The sequence below is a fragment of the Filicampus tigris genome, chromosome 21 (assembly GCF_054856515.1).
Source record: "Filicampus tigris isolate MCC_2025a chromosome 21, RoL_Ftig_1.0, whole genome shotgun sequence".
NCBI classification, from domain to species: domain Eukaryota; kingdom Metazoa; phylum Chordata; class Actinopteri; order Syngnathiformes; family Syngnathidae; genus Filicampus; species Filicampus tigris.
In genome coordinates this window covers 11,951,635-11,970,697 of record NC_141237.1, presented here as the reverse complement: position 1 = coordinate 11,970,697, position 19,063 = coordinate 11,951,635, and the positions used below count along the sequence as shown (strand labels likewise).

The 19,063-nt window shown below is 39.2% G+C and overlaps 1 protein-coding gene across 1 annotated transcript; it reads right to left on the bottom strand.

The window, feature by feature from the left end:
• Positions 1-4,774: 4,774 nt before the first annotated feature.
• Positions 4,775-16,701, bottom strand: ppp1r16a (protein phosphatase 1, regulatory subunit 16A). Its single transcript, XM_086021411.1, has 11 exons — positions 16,555-16,701; positions 10,604-11,472; positions 9,723-9,793; positions 9,014-9,159; positions 8,728-8,831; positions 8,487-8,611; positions 8,201-8,326; positions 8,037-8,112; positions 7,824-7,953; positions 7,578-7,731; positions 4,775-5,860 (listed from the first exon to the last, which is right to left on the bottom strand). The coding sequence occupies exons 2-11, from the start codon at positions 10,845-10,847 to the stop codon at positions 5,342-5,344; spliced, it is 1,695 nt and encodes a 564-aa protein (XP_085877537.1). The 5' UTR covers positions 10,848-11,472; positions 16,555-16,701; the 3' UTR covers positions 4,775-5,341.
• Positions 16,702-19,063: the final 2,362 nt, after the last annotated feature.

Here is a 19,063-nt window from a genome sequence, read left to right as displayed (position 1 = left end):
ATTCGCATATGCACACACATTCCTTGTCAGATGGTTTAAGCTCACTTTCAAAAATGCTTGCTAGTCAGGTGAAGTTGCATAAAGGCTAAGAGGCAACTCGTATAGATTGTGCAACTCACACGATTATTATGAAGCCTGTATATATCATCTTTAAGCATATTAGCAGAAAACATGAAAAACATTTAATAGAAAAGAAATAAAAGTGGATTTCTAAGATATTCAAAATATATATATATATATATATATATATATATATATATATATATATATATATATATATATGTATATACATTTAAAATGGTTTGAATTACCAGAATACTGTTTAGGATATTCTCAGTTGAACTATTTATTGGATGCCAGAAAGATCGATGACACAGCTGTATGAAAAAGGTCTAATCTGTCCAAAATGGTTCCTGTTCTTATACTCCCTTGGCCACGCCCACACACAAGCGGGTGTGGGGAGGCTAAGCCTAGCCCATGTGACAATGTGTGACTCCATGGTCTTAGCTGGTTTCAACTGTGAAGTGTGCAAGGGTGCAGATCAGGGGCGGAGCAGACAGACCACCCACTCAGGGAGATACATGAAAATATATATACTTCTAAATCTTCAGTGAATTATATTTGAATTTGGATTTCCTTGTGTTTTTAATTTGATTGAATATCAAGAATGGCATAATTGTGGTTGTCTAAGAAAGATTTGAAGTTCATATTATTCAGTTTGTCATTTTATGTGAATATACAATGTGTCGGGAAAGGAGAATTGAGTTCAGTGAAATATTCAGAAATATTCAGGCCCACCCTGATTTTCCTAGGCCCACCCATTAGCCACGTTCTGGCTCCGCCCCTGGTGCAAATCAATAGGAAAATGCTGAAGTCATCTATCTACACGTACTTAAGTGACAAAGAGGCCTAATCTAACAATGATAAGGATCGGTAACATTGACTACACTTAAAAAAGTACAGCCATGCTTAGTGAATTGATGATTCAAATTGTTAACCATTCATCGTAAAGGCGATCCCGACAAAAGTGCATAACATTGGCAATACAAGGACCGGTTGAAGATTCCCGCAGAATGATTACACAAGTATAGAATTCCAGAAAATAACAATGATAAAAGTGTGAAATGTTTACAAGTCACTTTGAACCTACAATGATATTTCTCAACCTTGCTTGCTATTCATGTAAATATGCATGCAAACTCTGACACTCAATATCGCAACAATAATGAATAAATAAATCAGAAAAATCATGGTAAACCTTTCGCAGCTATTATCACCATATCTCACTGGATTCAAACTTCAGATGTCACTTCAACTCATTTCGGCGCTCTACAATTTAACACAGTTTGAGGCACTGTCAAACACACTGTCATTACTTCAGCCTGGGCTGAAGTAATGAACTTCCTAGAAGTTTGTTTTCTCAGAACAACTGATGGACCTGATTACTTTATGACTACAGTATAGCAATCAAATATGAAGAAACCACCATAGACAATCCGATCCCAATTAGTGTACTTTAGGCATAAAACAGATAGAGGCGGCAACTTCACTAATAAATTTCATTGCCAGTTTTTTTTTCATGATCAACATACATCCTTTTCTCATAATTACAATCAAATTAGTTGACTGCGTCCACAAGCGATATCAATGCACTACAGCATATTTGAGTTGTTGAACTTTTACATGCTCCACACTTTGCACCTTTGCACAAACTGAGTTGTGTCCTATTTTTTAGGTTATATTGTGCAAACAAATTCTAAACGGGAAGAGAGAAAACAACATGTTAGACAATCGTCTTGTCGTCAACATGTAGGATAACAGTCTTCAATAAAATCTTGGTCTTCATGCACGATAATCTTGGGCTCAAATATTGATTTTAAGATTATGCTTATAGAACCCATTTGAGGTGAGGTTGGTAGAGTAGTAAATGCAAACATTAAAATATGTGATTTCTTCATAGAGGTTCTAACTGACGGGTGTAGGAGCCACAATTTAATATAAGTCACGTGGTGTTTGGTTGCTGTGGTAATGTGTGGGTGCTTTAGTCACATAAGTGGTGACTGTCAGGTGGAGAGAGTAGAGCTGGGTCGCCTTATTTTGGTAACCACTTTGCGATGCTACGCTATGCTATGCTATACTACATGTGCCATATAATGTACACCAGTCACCAACATGGTGCCCATGGTAGCCCCCAAGGACCACATGAGTAAGCCTCAAGCCTGTTCCAAAAATAGCTCACCAGTGATGGGGCATTTTGATTTTTCTAGGAATGTTGCATAAGTAAATGAAAATGTAAATTGAATATAAATAAAGTGTGTCATATTGGTATTTATCCGTTACCTAATTATTGTGAGAAATCATTAACATGATCCGTGTCTTCACATAAATGAATCTCATTAATTATTAATTATAACTAGGCTAGGGCTCACAAACAATTCTTTTTACAATTGATTATCCTATCGATTATTCCATTGATTACGTGGGTAATTGCCCCACCCCCATTTCGAGGCAGAAATTTTGGTGTCAACTAATTTTTCATGGTCGACTTAGCCAATTTTCGACCCCCCCTGCAGTCCTAATAATAACATGTTTAACGCAGAGCTGGGCATTTTACTAAATTTTGCTGGTCCGCCAGGGTACCCGTCGGTCAGTTGTTATTATTTTTTTTTGTTGTGATGAACTGAATTGTAATCATCAGTCCGTCGATCCATAGTCAGTTTGTCAGAAGTTTGTTGGTCCGTCAGTCGGTCCCCCCAAAAAACATCAGAAAAACAGACCGGTCCATCAGTATGACGGAATGCGCACCTCTGCTTCTATGTCATTTGAGCAAATGTATCATTTCAAAAATGTATGTACATAAAAAACCCTTCACACTAATCAGTAGCCAAGATGATAAAAAATGAGCATGAATTCTTTTTTTGTTGATCTTGCCTTTGGTTAGTATGACATTGTGCACGTGAACTTGGATGATAGTGTACATGCTCTAGATAAGTCAGACAACCTTTGAAACAACAACATCATCATTATTATGAAACCTCTCCTACAGTGCTCAACACAGGCACGAGGAAATTAAACTTTGCTCTAATATACAACTTTTGCATAATTAACGGCACACAATATAATAAACAGTGGTGCCTTGAGATATGAGTTTAATTCACTCCTTGACGATACTCATAACAATTTCAAATCATCTTTCCCCATAAAAATTGAATAGAAATTCCATGAATACTGTAAGTGTAAACAAGTTAGCAAATACGTTCAAACTAGAGTGCCCAGATCCAAACTCACCAGATGTGGGACAGGGAGTATGCTTGTGGGGGACAATGTGGGACGCAGCTGACTCTCGCAACGGACAACAAAAATGCATATGGCACAGCTTGTCAACTGTTCAGTAACATATAACATAATAAACTGTAAAAAAAATAACAACTGTAGATCTGCAAATAAAAACACAGAACACAGAATTGCAGTTGAAATGATCTGCAGCTACAAAAATATAACATAAACTGATAGTAAAAAGATAAATCTCTGATACATTAATATACAGGGGCGGAGTCAGAACGTGGCTACTGGATGGCCATGGAAAAATCACGGTGGGCCTGAATATTTCTCTCACTAACCACAATCCTCCTACCCCGACACATCGTGTATTAAAATAAAATGACAAACTGAATACTATGAAGTTCAGATCCTCCTTAGACAACCACAATTATACCATTCTTAATAGTCAATACAATAAAAAAAACACAACAAAACACAAATTCAAAAATAATTTCGTAATAATTCATTTATTTGATTCAAATTTAAAGTATATATTTTTTCATGAATATCACTGGGTGGGCAGTCTGTTAATCTGGGTGGGCCTGTGCCACCCAGGCCCACCCATAGCTCCGCCCTTGCAATAAGAGCTCACAATAAAGCCTGAAATTCGTCAGTCTCATCATATCTTGAGGTAGATGCACTTTAACAATAGTCACACTCATACAATAGAACCTTGTCAAATCTCAAGTCAACATATGAAGTGCAGTAACAATTTTACTACAGTAACAAAGTCCAAATCAAATAAAACAAATCCTACCAAAGACAGGCTACTACAACTACTGCAATTCACATTATTTTCAAATTAAACAGCCACAGCATAAAACGAAAATAAAACAAGAAGTATATCAAAAATAGTCAGGAGATAACAATATTGTAAGTACAATAAATTCAGTTGTAAACAAACGTGCATTTCCACCATAGCAGCTCTTCCAGAAGCAAGGAAAGCACTGATGAAACACTTTAGGTTTTGTCCATCACAACTCAAGTCTTTCAGTTTTCTCCATAACAGCAACAGCAGCCACAAAGTTCACAGAAAGCTTTATCTGACTTTATCTGGCTTCACCCACGGACAATGAGTTCCCAGACCTTGTTGTAACTGCATTTCATTTTCTTTGCAGTCTTCTTACTTTCCTTAGAGTCCTCCATTTTCATTAATTCATCACAAATTTCTGGAACGCGTCGCTAAAATGCTTGTTTTTTTGTAGGCTTATCTTTAAAAACATCTATTGCTTGCATGTGAGCCCGGCTGTTTGATTGACAGTATATTCCTGCCTCTCACAGTCTTGCACGCAGACAGTCACACCAGCCCGAACACATACACACACCATTCACTCGGACCTCAAGGCACCACTGCAGTATGTTTTAGGTATTCATTCCGAAACAATGTGCTCGAACATATTCGAAAATGTTAATAGTGGCATTATTGCAATGCTTTCAATGAATACACGATACGTTGAGTAAATTAAGTGCGGATTTAATTATAAATTAACTCGTATTTTTGAGAAAAAGACCATTTACAAACTTCAGGATTACAGATATTAATACATAGACTTTTGTGTGTGATTCAAAAATTGAAAAACAAAACATGCCAGGTAACAGTCCTTGTTTACAACTTTGTATGAATGGTGACCATAAAAAGCTTAGCTATCTTATAAATGTGAATATTTGAATGTGAATGAAACTTAGCACATGTATCGTCATAGCAATGGGTAGTTTCTGGAAGAGAGTGCAACTCAAAGCTCATATTTTCAATCATAATAAATCACAAATCATTTATTCATTCTGTTTCAGTCAACTGACACAATATTGTCATCATTTTAAGGCTTTTGTGCAGAACACACGATGTGTCAAGAAGAGATTGAAAATAAGTGGACAATGCAGTCAAATCATTAGGTGGGAGGGTCAGTGTAAGGATAACACTTGTGAGCGCTGTGGCATGTGGCCTAAATGACAGACACACATGAAGAAGGTTCATGACAAGCATGTCTGTGTCACTTTGGAGTGTCCAGCTTCTGTGTCCCTACATGAGTCTACAGCAAGGCTCCTTGTTGGTAGACTGGTCCTCCTCAGGGGCTCGCAGTTTCAGTAGCGGAGGATCTCCACTGGCTGGTGTGAAGAACACCTGATTGGGGGGCGCTGCTGTCTCCGCGCTGCGAGTCCCCGTGGGACCCGCCTGCTTTGTCGAAGGACTTGTCACCTCGGAGGCAACGGCAGAGGGGGTTTCCTCTTCTATGGGTGGGGTCAAAGGTGGCGGAGGCGCTGGGTATTTATTGAGCTTGGCTGCCGCACGCTGCCGTTTCAGGTCGGCCAACGTTTGGTGGGATTTTTCTCGAGTCATACTGTCCGAGCATTCTTCCTCTACGGGCCCCGATGCTGGGTTGAGATGGTAGCAGGCGCTGCGTTCCATGAGACCTCCGCCGCTCCATTGCTCTCCAGGCACAGAGGAGGCCAGAGAAACCGATGTCCCTCCGTCACCTAGGCTTGACACGCTATTGCTGACTTCTGGCTCATCTGCATGTGATGAGGCTTCACCTCCAGCCTGAGTGGTAAGACGTACGGAATGATGAATCAATTTATTGATGTTTGAATGTGTGGGCATGTTCTTTAATCTGGCCCATCAAACATTTATATTATCAAGAGTTCTGTCATATTTATTACATTTGTTTAGCTATTTCACCCTTTAAAACTAGTTAATTAAAATGCATTTGTTTTTACCCATTTATCTCATTCTTGCTTCATTCTTTTTATGTAAATAATAAATAAAATAAAAGCAATGTTCCTCACTTTACATTTTGTCAACTGTGGTATCTTCAAGGTGGGGGTTTTCAAAGCTGACATGCTCTTATTTCTCCAAAAAGAACAAAAGTCAAACTTGTGTTCCATAACCTTTTTACTCCACTGTTCCACTTGTTTTGCTTAAGTAACACAGTAGTAAATTGTTCAGACAATTGCGTGGAATATGAGCAGTCCTTGAATAAAATATTTTAGAGAAGGGTAAAAAAAAAAAACACCTCAACTATTGATTCTTGTCAAGCATCCATATGTCAATATTCCATACCGCTAGTCTTCAATGGTGTCATGGGTGAGTTGAATGTGTACAATTAGACTCTTCAGTTAACCTAACACGCATGTGTTAGGAATTTAGGAGGAGGCTGGAGGACCCAACAAAAACCAACGCAAGCACAGGGAGAGCATATGAACTCCACACGACAAGCCCAATATTCGAACCCCAAATCATAGTGATTCATCATTGTGGGGAAAAATGCTAATCACGTGCCCACTGTGCTGACAGCTTATTATAATAGTACTGTATAATAATAATACATATTATTTCGAAGCACCTTTCGAGCCTCTCAACGACACTATGAATTAATAAAACAAAATGAAAAACATACCTATGCAGAAGAACAACAATTACAAATCCAGAGCAATGCAAGAAAGTCTGCAATCTTGAAAAGGTGGGTTTTGAGTTTAGTTTTAAAAGTACTGCGATGAAGAATCTGTCAACCTGGGATACTGTTAATTTGAGGAATTTATTTTTCGTCAATGTTGAATTATATGAAGTTGAAGGTGAACCAGGTGTTAATTTCTGATACAGTGGTACAGAGGGGAAGGAGGCGGATAATGAAAAGCAAGGTCCCCAGGACAGAGCCCTGGGGTACGCCTGAGGTGATTGGGTAGGGGTCGGATAAAAAGGATTTTAGCAGAATGAACCGAGTGTGTTCTTCGAAGTATGAATGAAACCAGTCCAGGGAGGTGTGGGTGATGCTGATGGAGGAGAGCATATTGGGGAGGATGCGGTGCGAAATGGTATTAAAGGCCATACTCAGGTCAAAGATGATGAGAATAGAAAATGACCAAGAGTCATGCTGCAACGAGATCAGTGGTAATTTTTTAACAGAGTTGTTGCAGTGCTGTGGAGGAGACGAAAAGGGCCTGTAAAGGCTATGTTAAACGAAAATGGAGAGTACGGACTACTTTTCAAGGATTTGGAAATGAAGGGTAAATTGGAGATTGGGAGGAGGTTATTTTAGTTGTTGGGGTCTGAACCAGATTTTTTCCCCAAATAGGGGTGACAGCAGCACTTGGATGATACTGGTGGAGAGATTTAACCAGCTTTGTGGGGAGGTGATTAAGCAGTAGATGATAATTATATTGGAAGACCATCAGTGAACCCACAGGTTCCATTTTCGATTTTTTAAATTGCTTTTCAATTTCAAAACAAGACAGTTTTTCCATGAAAATGACCAGCTCACATGCTGATGAAGCTCATTGTCAGTCAGACGGTCGTCGTCATCATCTTGTGGTTCGGGCTGACGGCCCCTCTCCTGCCACACCATGGCCTCTTTGTGATGTTCGCGCCTGTACAGGCTGGAGCGTTCGTTCACACTGACACGACGCACCACTTTCCTGTCGGGACGAACGAGACACAAGCATTGAACTGCTAATCCCACGCGTTTCCTTCACCACGACCGGGGGGGGGGCCTAACATCCAATTTTACCCTCTGCTGCCGGTACTAGAAGCTCGTCTTTGCAAGGTGCCCTTGTGACGGTCCTGACTCTTCATGATGGCGTCATGTTTGTGCTTGAGGTCCATTAGTTTGGCTCTGACCTCCTCATCCATGCACACATCTTTAAAAACATTCAGATATTATTATTAGTTTGAAAATGGCAAAGCTGGATGTTTTATCTTTAACAACAACAACAAAACATGCCCAGGGGAGTCTCTTCCAAGACGGACTTTGTGTCTAAGCTGGCTTCATGGCCCACCAGCAGCTCCACCATTTGGATCTATGGTGCAAATACAAACACCATAATTTCGTCTTGCACATTGTTTTGAGTGAGCTCTTGGGGAAGTTTCTAACACTGTAGTACTGACTTGTCCCCAGCAGGAGGCGGCATGCAATGGCGTCCAGCCATCACAGTCCTTAATCTCCACCTGAGCCTTGTGCTCCAGCAGCAGCTCCGCCGCAGACAGGTATCCATTGGCAGATGCAATATGCAGCTAGAGGACAAAAAACAAAAAAGTGTCACAACACAATTCACACCGATATAGCAAACACTACCATCGATATAAAGCAGATTTCACTTATAAAATGATTTGATTCGATCATAACGTGGAGAACTGAGCTTTGGAGAGAAAACGGGGCAGGAGAAATCCTCACCAGTGTTGTCCCATTAGCATCCTGACCGTTTAAGTCGGCTCCATTGTGAACTAGAGCTCGGATGTCAGCAAGCATCGCCGCCTCTTTTGCACCTCTGCACTCATCTATGCGGGCCTGTGTTATTCCTGCACAAACACACTTCATCTTGACTTTCCTGCTCAGTGACGCTTTAAGCTATCAGCCGAATGTTATAATTCTGTGGAACTGTTAATGACATGTTATTTGCCCCCGTCTCTCTGACCCTGTTCAGCCATGATCATCTCCAGGAGCTCAAGAGTGGCCTCATCCTCGCAGAGGTCATAGGGCATGTTTCCATCCGCATTAACGGCCATCAGGTCGGCCCCACTGCAGGTACCAAGTGTAAACACATATTTTTGAAAAAGCGTCAAGAAGTGAAACTGAAGCCTTACTGGTATTGTTTAGTCTAACTTTGAGAGCTCTCTGACGGTAGGTTCTCTGGTCCAAAACAACAATCGAACCAGGAAATGTAATTTACACCCGGAGAAAGTGTTCTTAGGTCAACTCACGCCTGAATAAGGAGCTGCACCAGCCCAGTGTGCCCACAGGTGGCAGCAGCATGCAACGGTGTCCACAGCTCACTATCACAGGCGTTGACACCCGCACCGGCATCCAGCAGGCACTGCACCACGCCCACAAAGTCATCAATGCAGCACTGGCAGGACAGGACAGATGGACATTTGCATGAATCAAATTGGCTTCGATGCAAATGGGAGCCATGTTCGTGCTATTTAAAAAAATAAAGTCAAACATTGTGTGTGTGAACATCAAACATATCAAGGGGGAGAAATTTTTAGCTGCTGTCATAGAAAAAACAATTGTGGCAAAGTTCTTCTATGCACTTCTCGCAGACCAGATCATTGGAGAAAACAAGATTTTCATGACCTTGTTCTTGGAATCTTACTGGAATTGTTCAGGAAAAGAATGTTCACCTTCAAGTAAAACTCTGGGAAGGAGTCATTGTGTTTGCACAATGGAGATAAGTGAAGGCTTAGACAAAATAAAGACAAGCAGCAGTGCCAGACAAATACCGAAGAGCAACATTTTTAAAGACGCTTGCAAATTGGTTAGCTGTTCAACCTTCAGATTTTGTTTATAAAACATGTGTGGGCTGTCGTAGTTCCGCATGAACCCGAATCCCATTATAAGCTAATTTCACAGTTTTAGATTGCTCATTCACACTGAACTAGCCAGACTGATGATATGGTGCGTGTTTACCTGGTGGAGAGCAGTCAGTCCGTCTTCGTTGACCAGATCAGGGCTCACGCCACTGTTGAGCAGCTCCCTCACTAGATGGCATCCACAAATATACACACAAACCCTGCATAAAATGCATTGCAAAAGTCTAGCTTGCATAAATAGACAGTGTGCACGCCAACAATGAACTTAAAGGATTTGAAGACAAAGATGGTCTGAGAATTCAAATCTGTGCCAATTTTACAGGTCTTGCAATATTATGCATGACACAAGTAAATGAGAGTCTGTTTTCACGTCATTGGATTTTGACTGGCCAGAGTTGATCTTAAAGCGGAAGTCAACTCAAACATTTTTTTCAAGGATATGTTCTATGCAAGACCACTAGTTGAAACACAACATTCTGATTAATATTGTGTTTGTGGAATATGAGTTAAGCAACGAAATCCACTCCTTTTTAGCCATCTCTGGGGGCGGCCATTTTGTCACTTCTATCGACTGAAAATGACATCACAACTGCTCAGGGAACGACCAATCACGGCTCAGCTTCAGAAAACAGGGCAGCCGTGATTGGTCATTAGCAGTTCTGATATCATTTTCAGTCGACAGAAGTGACAAAATGGCCGACCCCAGGGACGGGTAAAAACGGGTGGATTAACTCTTACTCCACAAACGCAATATTTATTAAAATGCCTCGTTTGAACTAGTGGCCTAACATAGAACATGAAAAAAAAATGTTTGGGTTGACTTCCCTTTTAAAGAAAAATGCGCCATGCTGTCTTGAGGCCTTGCCTTTAAATACGGCATATGGATTTAATCTAAATATCACAACGCAAAATGTTAGGGTGGTGTTACTGTGTCTTTAAATGACTGCATATGACCAGTGTAAGCATGCGTCTACTTGCCCTCATTCAGGTCATTGCGCGCAGCTGCATCAAGAAGGGTGATGGCGCTGGGGAAGGTGACTTTTCTCGTGCGCTTCTTCTTATCTGCTTTGGCCTTTGAGCCTCGTGCCGCATCCTTCTCCATCTGGGCCCATGCCTTCAGTTGTTGAGCACGCCGCCTCTGGGCATGTTTGAGGCGTTCGGTGGCACTCAGTCGGCCAACGGTGGACATCTCAGCCAGCAAATCACTGTGCTCCGCTGCCATAATGCAACAACACAGTCACTCAATATTTCTGCTTTCTTTAGTGACGTGAAGGGCGTAGCTTCAGAATAGGTCTGTTATGACATTGTATAGGAGAGGATGGAGGAAAAAAAGAAAAAAAAAACGCACATTCGCTGATTCAAACTTAAGTAGTGGAATCAGATGACAGATATCTCCACGGTTGCAGAAAGGAGCAACACATAGAATGACTGCAGTGTCTCTTTCCCATTTTTCAGACTGGAACTTCTATCATGGCAGGAAAAATGTAAAACGTGTCAAAAACCAAAAACAGTCGAGCTGAGGATTGCAGCCAAACGTCAGTCCTCCTCTCCGTGCCATTGGTGTGATGCTCGCCGATGATCCACTGTTGAATTCCAAGGTTAGATGTTCCATTTGAACTTCTAATCCATATTGGTGGTGTTTCTTTTTCCAGGTCCTAAATACGGGATTGTTTCTAAAAATATCTTGCGGATCCAGGTAGCTGGTGCTCAAAACCTCACACAGTGTCAACTGCAGAGCTTTCAAAAATCCTTTGGTGGTAACTGGTGATTATTCAAAAATCACCATACATTGCAGTGTAGCTAGATAACTTTCTGTCTGGGCCTTCAGAGAACCGCGTCGGACACACCTGTGGGAAGGGACAGATCATTAAATTGGCATGTTACGGTACAATGTACGAGCAGCTCTCTCTTACACTTGTTAAATTTAACTCTTCAGCTCCTTCAAATAACTCCCTCCTCTCCCGAAAGAAACCCGAGATGGTGGGACTCTTGTCATTAATGATTGACACACCTTGCGGCCCAACACACACTTTTCAGGTGTTGGGCATAAACAAGGTAAGACTTGTGCACATATGTGAGGTGGGCTGAACCTGGTCCGGGACATGAGACAGGGCAACATCATAGGCTGGCATGCTTCAAGCAAGTTGTCATTAGCGTTATCACATTGGGCACCGTCTGTGGCCTACGCACGCTTGGTTCATTCTCGGCTACTCATACATTATTTAGACACAGGTCTGCGAGCGCCGGGAGGAAGGTCAACACGAGGCACTCGGTGAGATAGAGAGCGATGGTCTCATCCAACAGGCCTGCCACTGCATTGCAACAGCAGTCTTGGCATGACACAAATGTTTGTCGTTTTCTCCTTTAGAACATTGTCATACTATTTTAAGGGTGGCTACCCCTCCCGACCTTTGTTCCTACAATGTAAGGATTTCCTTAGATTGAGGCACCAGCTTAACATCCTTCACTGACTGCATAAATACAAACCCCTATGTTGAATGTTGTTTCCATTTATAATGTTTGTGCTCTTCGCAAGTGTCACAATTTCCACAGTCTACGCTAGTGAATAGGAGACCTGTCAGACTGAGAGGGAAACTATACGCCGGTAGCCAATGAAAAACAACGTTATGTCTCATTTGAAAGGAGATTTAAAGGATGAAAGGATTGGAGAAACAAGGAAAATCCCCACAGGAACGTGAACGGCGGTATTAGTGGTGTAATTCCAGACACAATTTGTAAGTTAAAACAGAAGTGCATTAATCAAGACCACTGATGGGCCCTAGAAATAAATTAATTTACGATTGAAATCGTGCATCAGGCTGGTGTTGTATGAATAGTGAAATAAAAACCTTAAAAAAAAGATGTAAAGATCACATCAATCTATGTAGTGCGTCGGCAAAATCGACATTTAAGCTAAAGCACCCATACAGTGCATTTTCTGTCTGCTTCTTGTAAGTATGATCCGGCAAACAAAGCAAACAAGCTGAAGTCAGTCAAGGAACTCAAGAATCTCCCTGATAAGAGACTAATTACGCTTCCAAAAGCAGCCTGATGTATAAGTGTTCTATTTGATACGTTTAAAGCCCACTGCAGCTGATCATACTTGTTGATATGCGGGTATATTAGACGACTTATCAGCGTTGGTGTTTGATGGGTCACTGCTTGGCTTCAATAGGTGGCCAAAGTCATTAGGCTTATTTATTACATTCAAAGGTGTTAAATTGTGCACATTTTATATTCGGGCCTACATTTGCAACAAACAAGCGTATTCCAAGTGGGTTTGATATATTTAGGATATGGTTTTTATTTTTTTATTTTATTTTACTAGCACAATTAAACAAATAACGGTTTAATGTTAGCTTTTACATACAGAAAATATAAAACTGAATCAAGAAACTAACTAAAATAAATAACTAAGTGAGCATCCAATGCAGGATTTGCGTTCCTATTTCTTTAAAATGTGAGAAAGGGTGTTTTAAAATTTCGACAAATTAAGGTTTTGCTTGGACAAATTAAGATCCCATATGCTTAAAGAGGAAGATAACACAAACATATTTTTTTCAAAAATATGTTCTATGCAGGCGGTGGTCGACTGGTTAGCACGTCCCCCTCACAGTTCAGAGGTCGTGGGTTCCATCCCGGCCCCTGTGTGGCGTTTGGGGTAATGGTAAATCACTAATATTATACAAACTGGCTGTGTAGAATGGAACACACACACACACACACACAGAAATATGAACAAATATTAAGTGCCTGCTCAAATATTGCTGGGTCAATCTGACATTTGTGGACTTTTTCCACCTCATGACCTAACAGGAAGGGCAGTCTAGAGCTGCTCTGGAACATACACTTTCATTCAACGAGGGCAATGAATAGGGCACTATGAACACGCTAACACGCTGCTGAAGCATTCATCAAGAGGGTGGGAGCAAAACTCGCAGGAACAAAGCCCTGCTTAAATCCCAGGTTGGCTCAGGCTTTAAATGTGGCAACATTTGGGAGTAGGCAGGTGCTTGTTTCATGATGAAATGCTGTGGCACAGTCATTGTGGACAACTGCAGCTGAGCTGTTTGATGAAACAAAGCCGAGTTCACTGCGGACGATTCTTGAATGACCCTCTGGCGGACGCCAAGTGAGCTAATCTGCTTACCAAATAATCACACATCATGTTTGTGTGAGTCAGCAGCATGGGCTAAAGGTTTTGCGAACGTCATCACAAAAGATACATTACAGAAAGACGAACAGGACATGGAGGAAAGAAGATGAGGAAATAAGAGGAGAATGAGGAGTAAGGATGTCGAGGAGTCACTTCAGAGTTCCTAAACAAGAAGTTGCCTCATCTACTGTCAGAACAACAAAAGATATCAAATAAAGAAACAAACAAAAGTGTTTATATATGACACTTCTTAAATCACTCGGGGGGGGGGGGGGGTACACAAAGAGACATCATATTTCCTCTGATACAATTAAGAGTTGTCTACTTGAATAAGTAATTACCCCTGTTACAGCTCCAACACTACCAAAACATATAAAGATTGATTACGTTTTTGTCTTTAAAAAAGGCTGTTGACATCGACCTTTTTTTTTTTACCTTAGCAATTCACAATAGACAGGGCATCTGTAAAGCTGAAATTTATGAAAGTGTTGAACAGAAACCATTGAGAAAATTAATTTGATGCAAGATTACGGTAAAAGTATTGCAGAAAATATTTATTATTTTTCTCAGTGAAAAAAAGTTTTGGACTGAACTGATGAGCGATTATTAGATTTTATTGATTGATTGATTTGAGCTTATTTTTCCAGAGTATTTTTTTTTCCAGTTTTCAATTTCACATCATGGCTCACCACCAAATAAAAGTATAACAAAAAGTATGAACACTGAAATAATATAGATTTTATTCAACTGACTCCCAAAGTGACAGTGTGAAATCTGGGCTGATTTAATTAAACACAAAGCTGATATATGAATGTAATTTCGGCTATTTAAAAGATGAGCATTTATAAGATATTCGTAATTAATAGATAATTTTCAGGTTGTCAAAATGAAATAGGATGATTTCCCACTGATCTCTCACGGCACACTAGTGTGCCACGGCACCAGAGAGGAGACCTATTTACTAGTGATGTAACGATAACTCTTAGATATGGATCCGCCAAGCCATGCAGTTGGAGATTCTATTTTTTTTTATCTTAAATCGTTAAACATTACAAATGTGAAATAATTAAAGATTGTGTACATGATTTGACTTAAAAGACTTTCTTCCAAGAAAAAGCACTTATTTTCTTATTAGCCGCAAAGAATTGTTTTCATTTCTATTGTTTCTGTGGCAGTTGGTGTAAATTAATGCAGTGAAAAAACGATTCAAAGTTCGTTTGGTATCAGTAAAAATGAAGCAAATTCCAGAAAGAAAACAAGATCAAAAGCAAAACGTATTACTAAATATATTAATGTATCACATTACAATTTTATGTTTGTTCTTTTTTTATTATGATTATTGTTATGAAAACCTGATTTGCTAGAGAAAACTAACTTATAAATCTATAAAAGTTGACTTGCATCTCTGATTTAGGAAATTATTAAAACATTGTTGACCAGTGTAATTTGAATGTACAGAATATAAATATATAAATATATATATATATATATATATATATATATATATATATATATATATATATATATATATATATATATATATATAAACACACACATACATACATACATACACTGCTATCGTGAACCTTCAATAAAAAGTACAATTTCCTCACATGATCAGAGTAGACCAAGGTCCACTAATTTCAATACAATGTTGAAATGTCACCTGACCTTTACTCGATTTCCTCCGAGGTCTGAAACCATAAACACTGCCTCTGTGTGCCTGTGTGTGTGCAAGTCTGCCAGCTAATCTTCATTTCATTTGTATGCAGGTGAAATAGGCAAATGTTTGATTGTATGTACTGTAGATACCTGAACACGAATGGGTAGTGTACATATGATGGAGAGCTTGCAGGTCTGGATTAACAAGAATGCAAACATTGATTATATTTAACATAACTAAAATGTGTGTCAGGTAGGGCCCGTTTTAGAGTGACACGCCCAATTCAAACAGAACTACATGAAGCTTATTTGAACCTTGAGGCAAAGTATTCACGTTTGTGATCCCGGCTGCAAAGGACAGATCTCTTTTGGAATCATTTTTCATTCATCGAAAACCTTCAGATGCCATCTTCCTTAAAGGACTTTTCCTCGACAGTCAACAAGAACATTTATTATTAACATAAAATTAATGCGCACTTAATATAATAAATAAGCTCTTATTTAATATTAGAATACATCAATATAATACGATTTCAATGGTATTTGTATTATAGATATTTATAGCTCAATGAGTTAGTTTTACTTTCCATGGTGCTGTTAAATATGATCGGGAAAGTAAAATGAGTTTACAAGAGACGTTCATCTATTGTATGATTAATTGATCATAATGATGAATTACCATTCGTATCATTCGTGCATAAATAAACACATAAATGGATACAAGTCTTAGCAGTAGCTACATGAAGTATAACGGATGGAAGTGGTCGAAGAGCTTAGTTAGCCTCAACAGGTGCTCATCGGACAGGTAAAACTGGCGGTTCGTTCAACTTGCTCGACTTTGTTAATCAACCAGCCGCGAGCGAGTAAAACCAGCGAATGCGTGTTCTGTGGTTTCCCTCGGCCAACTTTAGAATACCCGCTGAGTTTCGCTAAAGTCGCCTTTTCTTTATTCGTCTGCCTTGTTAGCACCCGCAAGACTTGCGACGCAGGTTAGCTTTTTACTTTTCTGCAGCGAGGTCGTGCGCACAGGTAGCGGCGACGAAGCTCCATAGACGGTATAATCACTGCGTACAATGTACTCGATAAAGAATGAAAAAGCAACGTTACCTACCTGTGCTGTTGGCCGTGTGCGTGGAGAAAGACTCGTGCGCGAGGTTCTGTCTAATACAGTCAGCTGCTGCCTGGTGCAACTGCCACCACCACCCCCTCCAGGGAAATGCTTCACCATAACAACCACATTTGGAAGTTCGCCTCCAGCCTACCGCTTCCGCAAGAGGGCGCCAAAGCCGCACATCATCATCATAATGTATAAATGTGCATATCAGTGTGCGCCTTTAGCTTTATTCCGTTCCGAGTGCACAGCATGAACAATGTTAAAGCTGAAACAAAAAAATAAAAAAATAAAACTTAGCATAGAGCATTATCTATTGGTAAAATTCAGTACAAAAAGTGAACAAAGTCAGCTAGCACGCCCACAAGTAGCGCTCAGCTGTCAGTCAAGGAGAGCGGTTGACTTGAATGTTGTTTTTCCACACTAAAGTTGATGCCCACAATGGAAGTGTCATAGTAGTGGATGGCTTCACATATGGGGAGAGATTTATCTCAAAATTATTCACAAAAATGCATCCGTGATTTTCACGTGTTTCCACAAAAATATTTGTGAATTTCACGAATGTAATAAATGTAAATCGATATTTTATTTTAAAATGAATTGAATTTAATTAGACATATTTTGTAATGTTTATTTTCACAAAATCTTGTTATTCAGATCCACAAATATATTCGCGATTTTCATGTTTTTTTTAATGTTGTGTTTGTATTTATTGTGACTTATCATATGTAAATATTCATATGTGTGTGAAGTATCAAATGTGCGTTTGTGGATCAGAGGTCCGTGTATCTTTTGGTCATTGGATATGATGTTTGGAAGCAGATATGAAAAATGGAATCGTTATTTTATCTTCATTTTAAAATACAAACACCAAAATTGAAATACAGCTTGATTGTCTTTTTTGTTGTCTGGAACGAGTAAGGAAAAGTCTAAAAACTGTTTTATTTTTAATTTTTAATTCTAAAACGAAAATAGAATACAGCACGTGACACAAATCGAAATACGGCTCGTATATCTGTTTTAGATTCCCGGAAGTTGTCACTGACAGCATTTCTCATTCTGACCAGAAGATGGCGATATATACTGTAATGCTCCATCTCCAGCCTCATTCCACAAACGCTACACTCAGAGAAAATTGTTGTTTCCCTCTGTTATAATAATAATAATAATAATAATAATAATAATAATAATAATAATAATAATAATAATAATAATAATAATAATAGCCTGTACAACAATGAGGGAGGTTAAAGACTATGGTGACACAAATAAGATTGCATTGTGGAAAAGCTGCCATTGCAAGCTAAAGATGAGAACAGACTATTCAAAGACACTTGTCTTTCAGGACACCAGACACTGAGGTCTCCAACGAAGATGTGTGGCATTTACTAACTCAGATGTCAAAGTTCTTCATATGAATCTAATTCACAAATTAGTATTTTGTGCACTAATTTTATATGTGACTCTTTTATGGTCACACATTAGCATTTTGTGTCCATGGTATATTAATAATGTGGCCACAAATAAAAAAAAAAAAAATCTCATGTAATGTTTGGATCTACATTGATGTTAGTGGATCTATTGCTGGGCGCTGTTTTTATTTTATTTTAAATGAAACAAACAATTGAGGAAATCCTGTTGTGAGAAGGTAGTCCATCTCACATTCTCCATCCACAGCATAGCATTTCTTCTTAGAGCATAGTGAGACACCTAATATTTAAGCTTATTCATATGTACGGACATTACAAAAATAAAAACAAAAAATCTCAACAATGTATTCAGAACACTCCTGATGTCGACTGAACTTACTTAACCATTCCCTTAAAAGGGAACATGCATTTAAAGTGCATAACAGCCATGAAGTTTAACAGTGAAGCACAAGTCTCAAGATAATGTATTGCAGAACAACAACAGAGACACAATGTCAACGTCAAGTCAAATTTATTTATGTAGCCCGTAATCACAAAATAGTCTGAAAGGGCTTACAGGTCTACAGTTAACAAATGTGAAGGAAATCCCCTGATCTTGACTGCCCCAGAGGGCAAGCAAAAACAACAAACAGACAAAAAAGGCAAGTGAGAGTGTCAAAGTGGTGCCTTATAAATATAAAAAAATCTTCCAACACCAAAAGGCGAATAAAAATCTAAAAACATTCCCTTACTTACTGTTGTATACACGATACGGTGTTGTTGTTGTGGTTGTTTGAAGAGTCGTTGCACAATTTGTCAAACACGCTTTTCTTTCCATTTGAATTGAGCCTTCTCATACCGTACAGTCGTACACATTTTTAAAAATATATATCTTTATTTAATATATGTCAAATATAATAACAAATTAAACACAATTTGCATTTTAACACACACACACACACACACACACACACACACACAAATAAACATAACGCTAGGGGGTAAACATAAAACAACATACAAGAAGAAAAATAGTTACAACTTTCTATACAAAGCATAGAGAGAGAAAAAAAGCAAATAAATACATTCAAAAAATATTT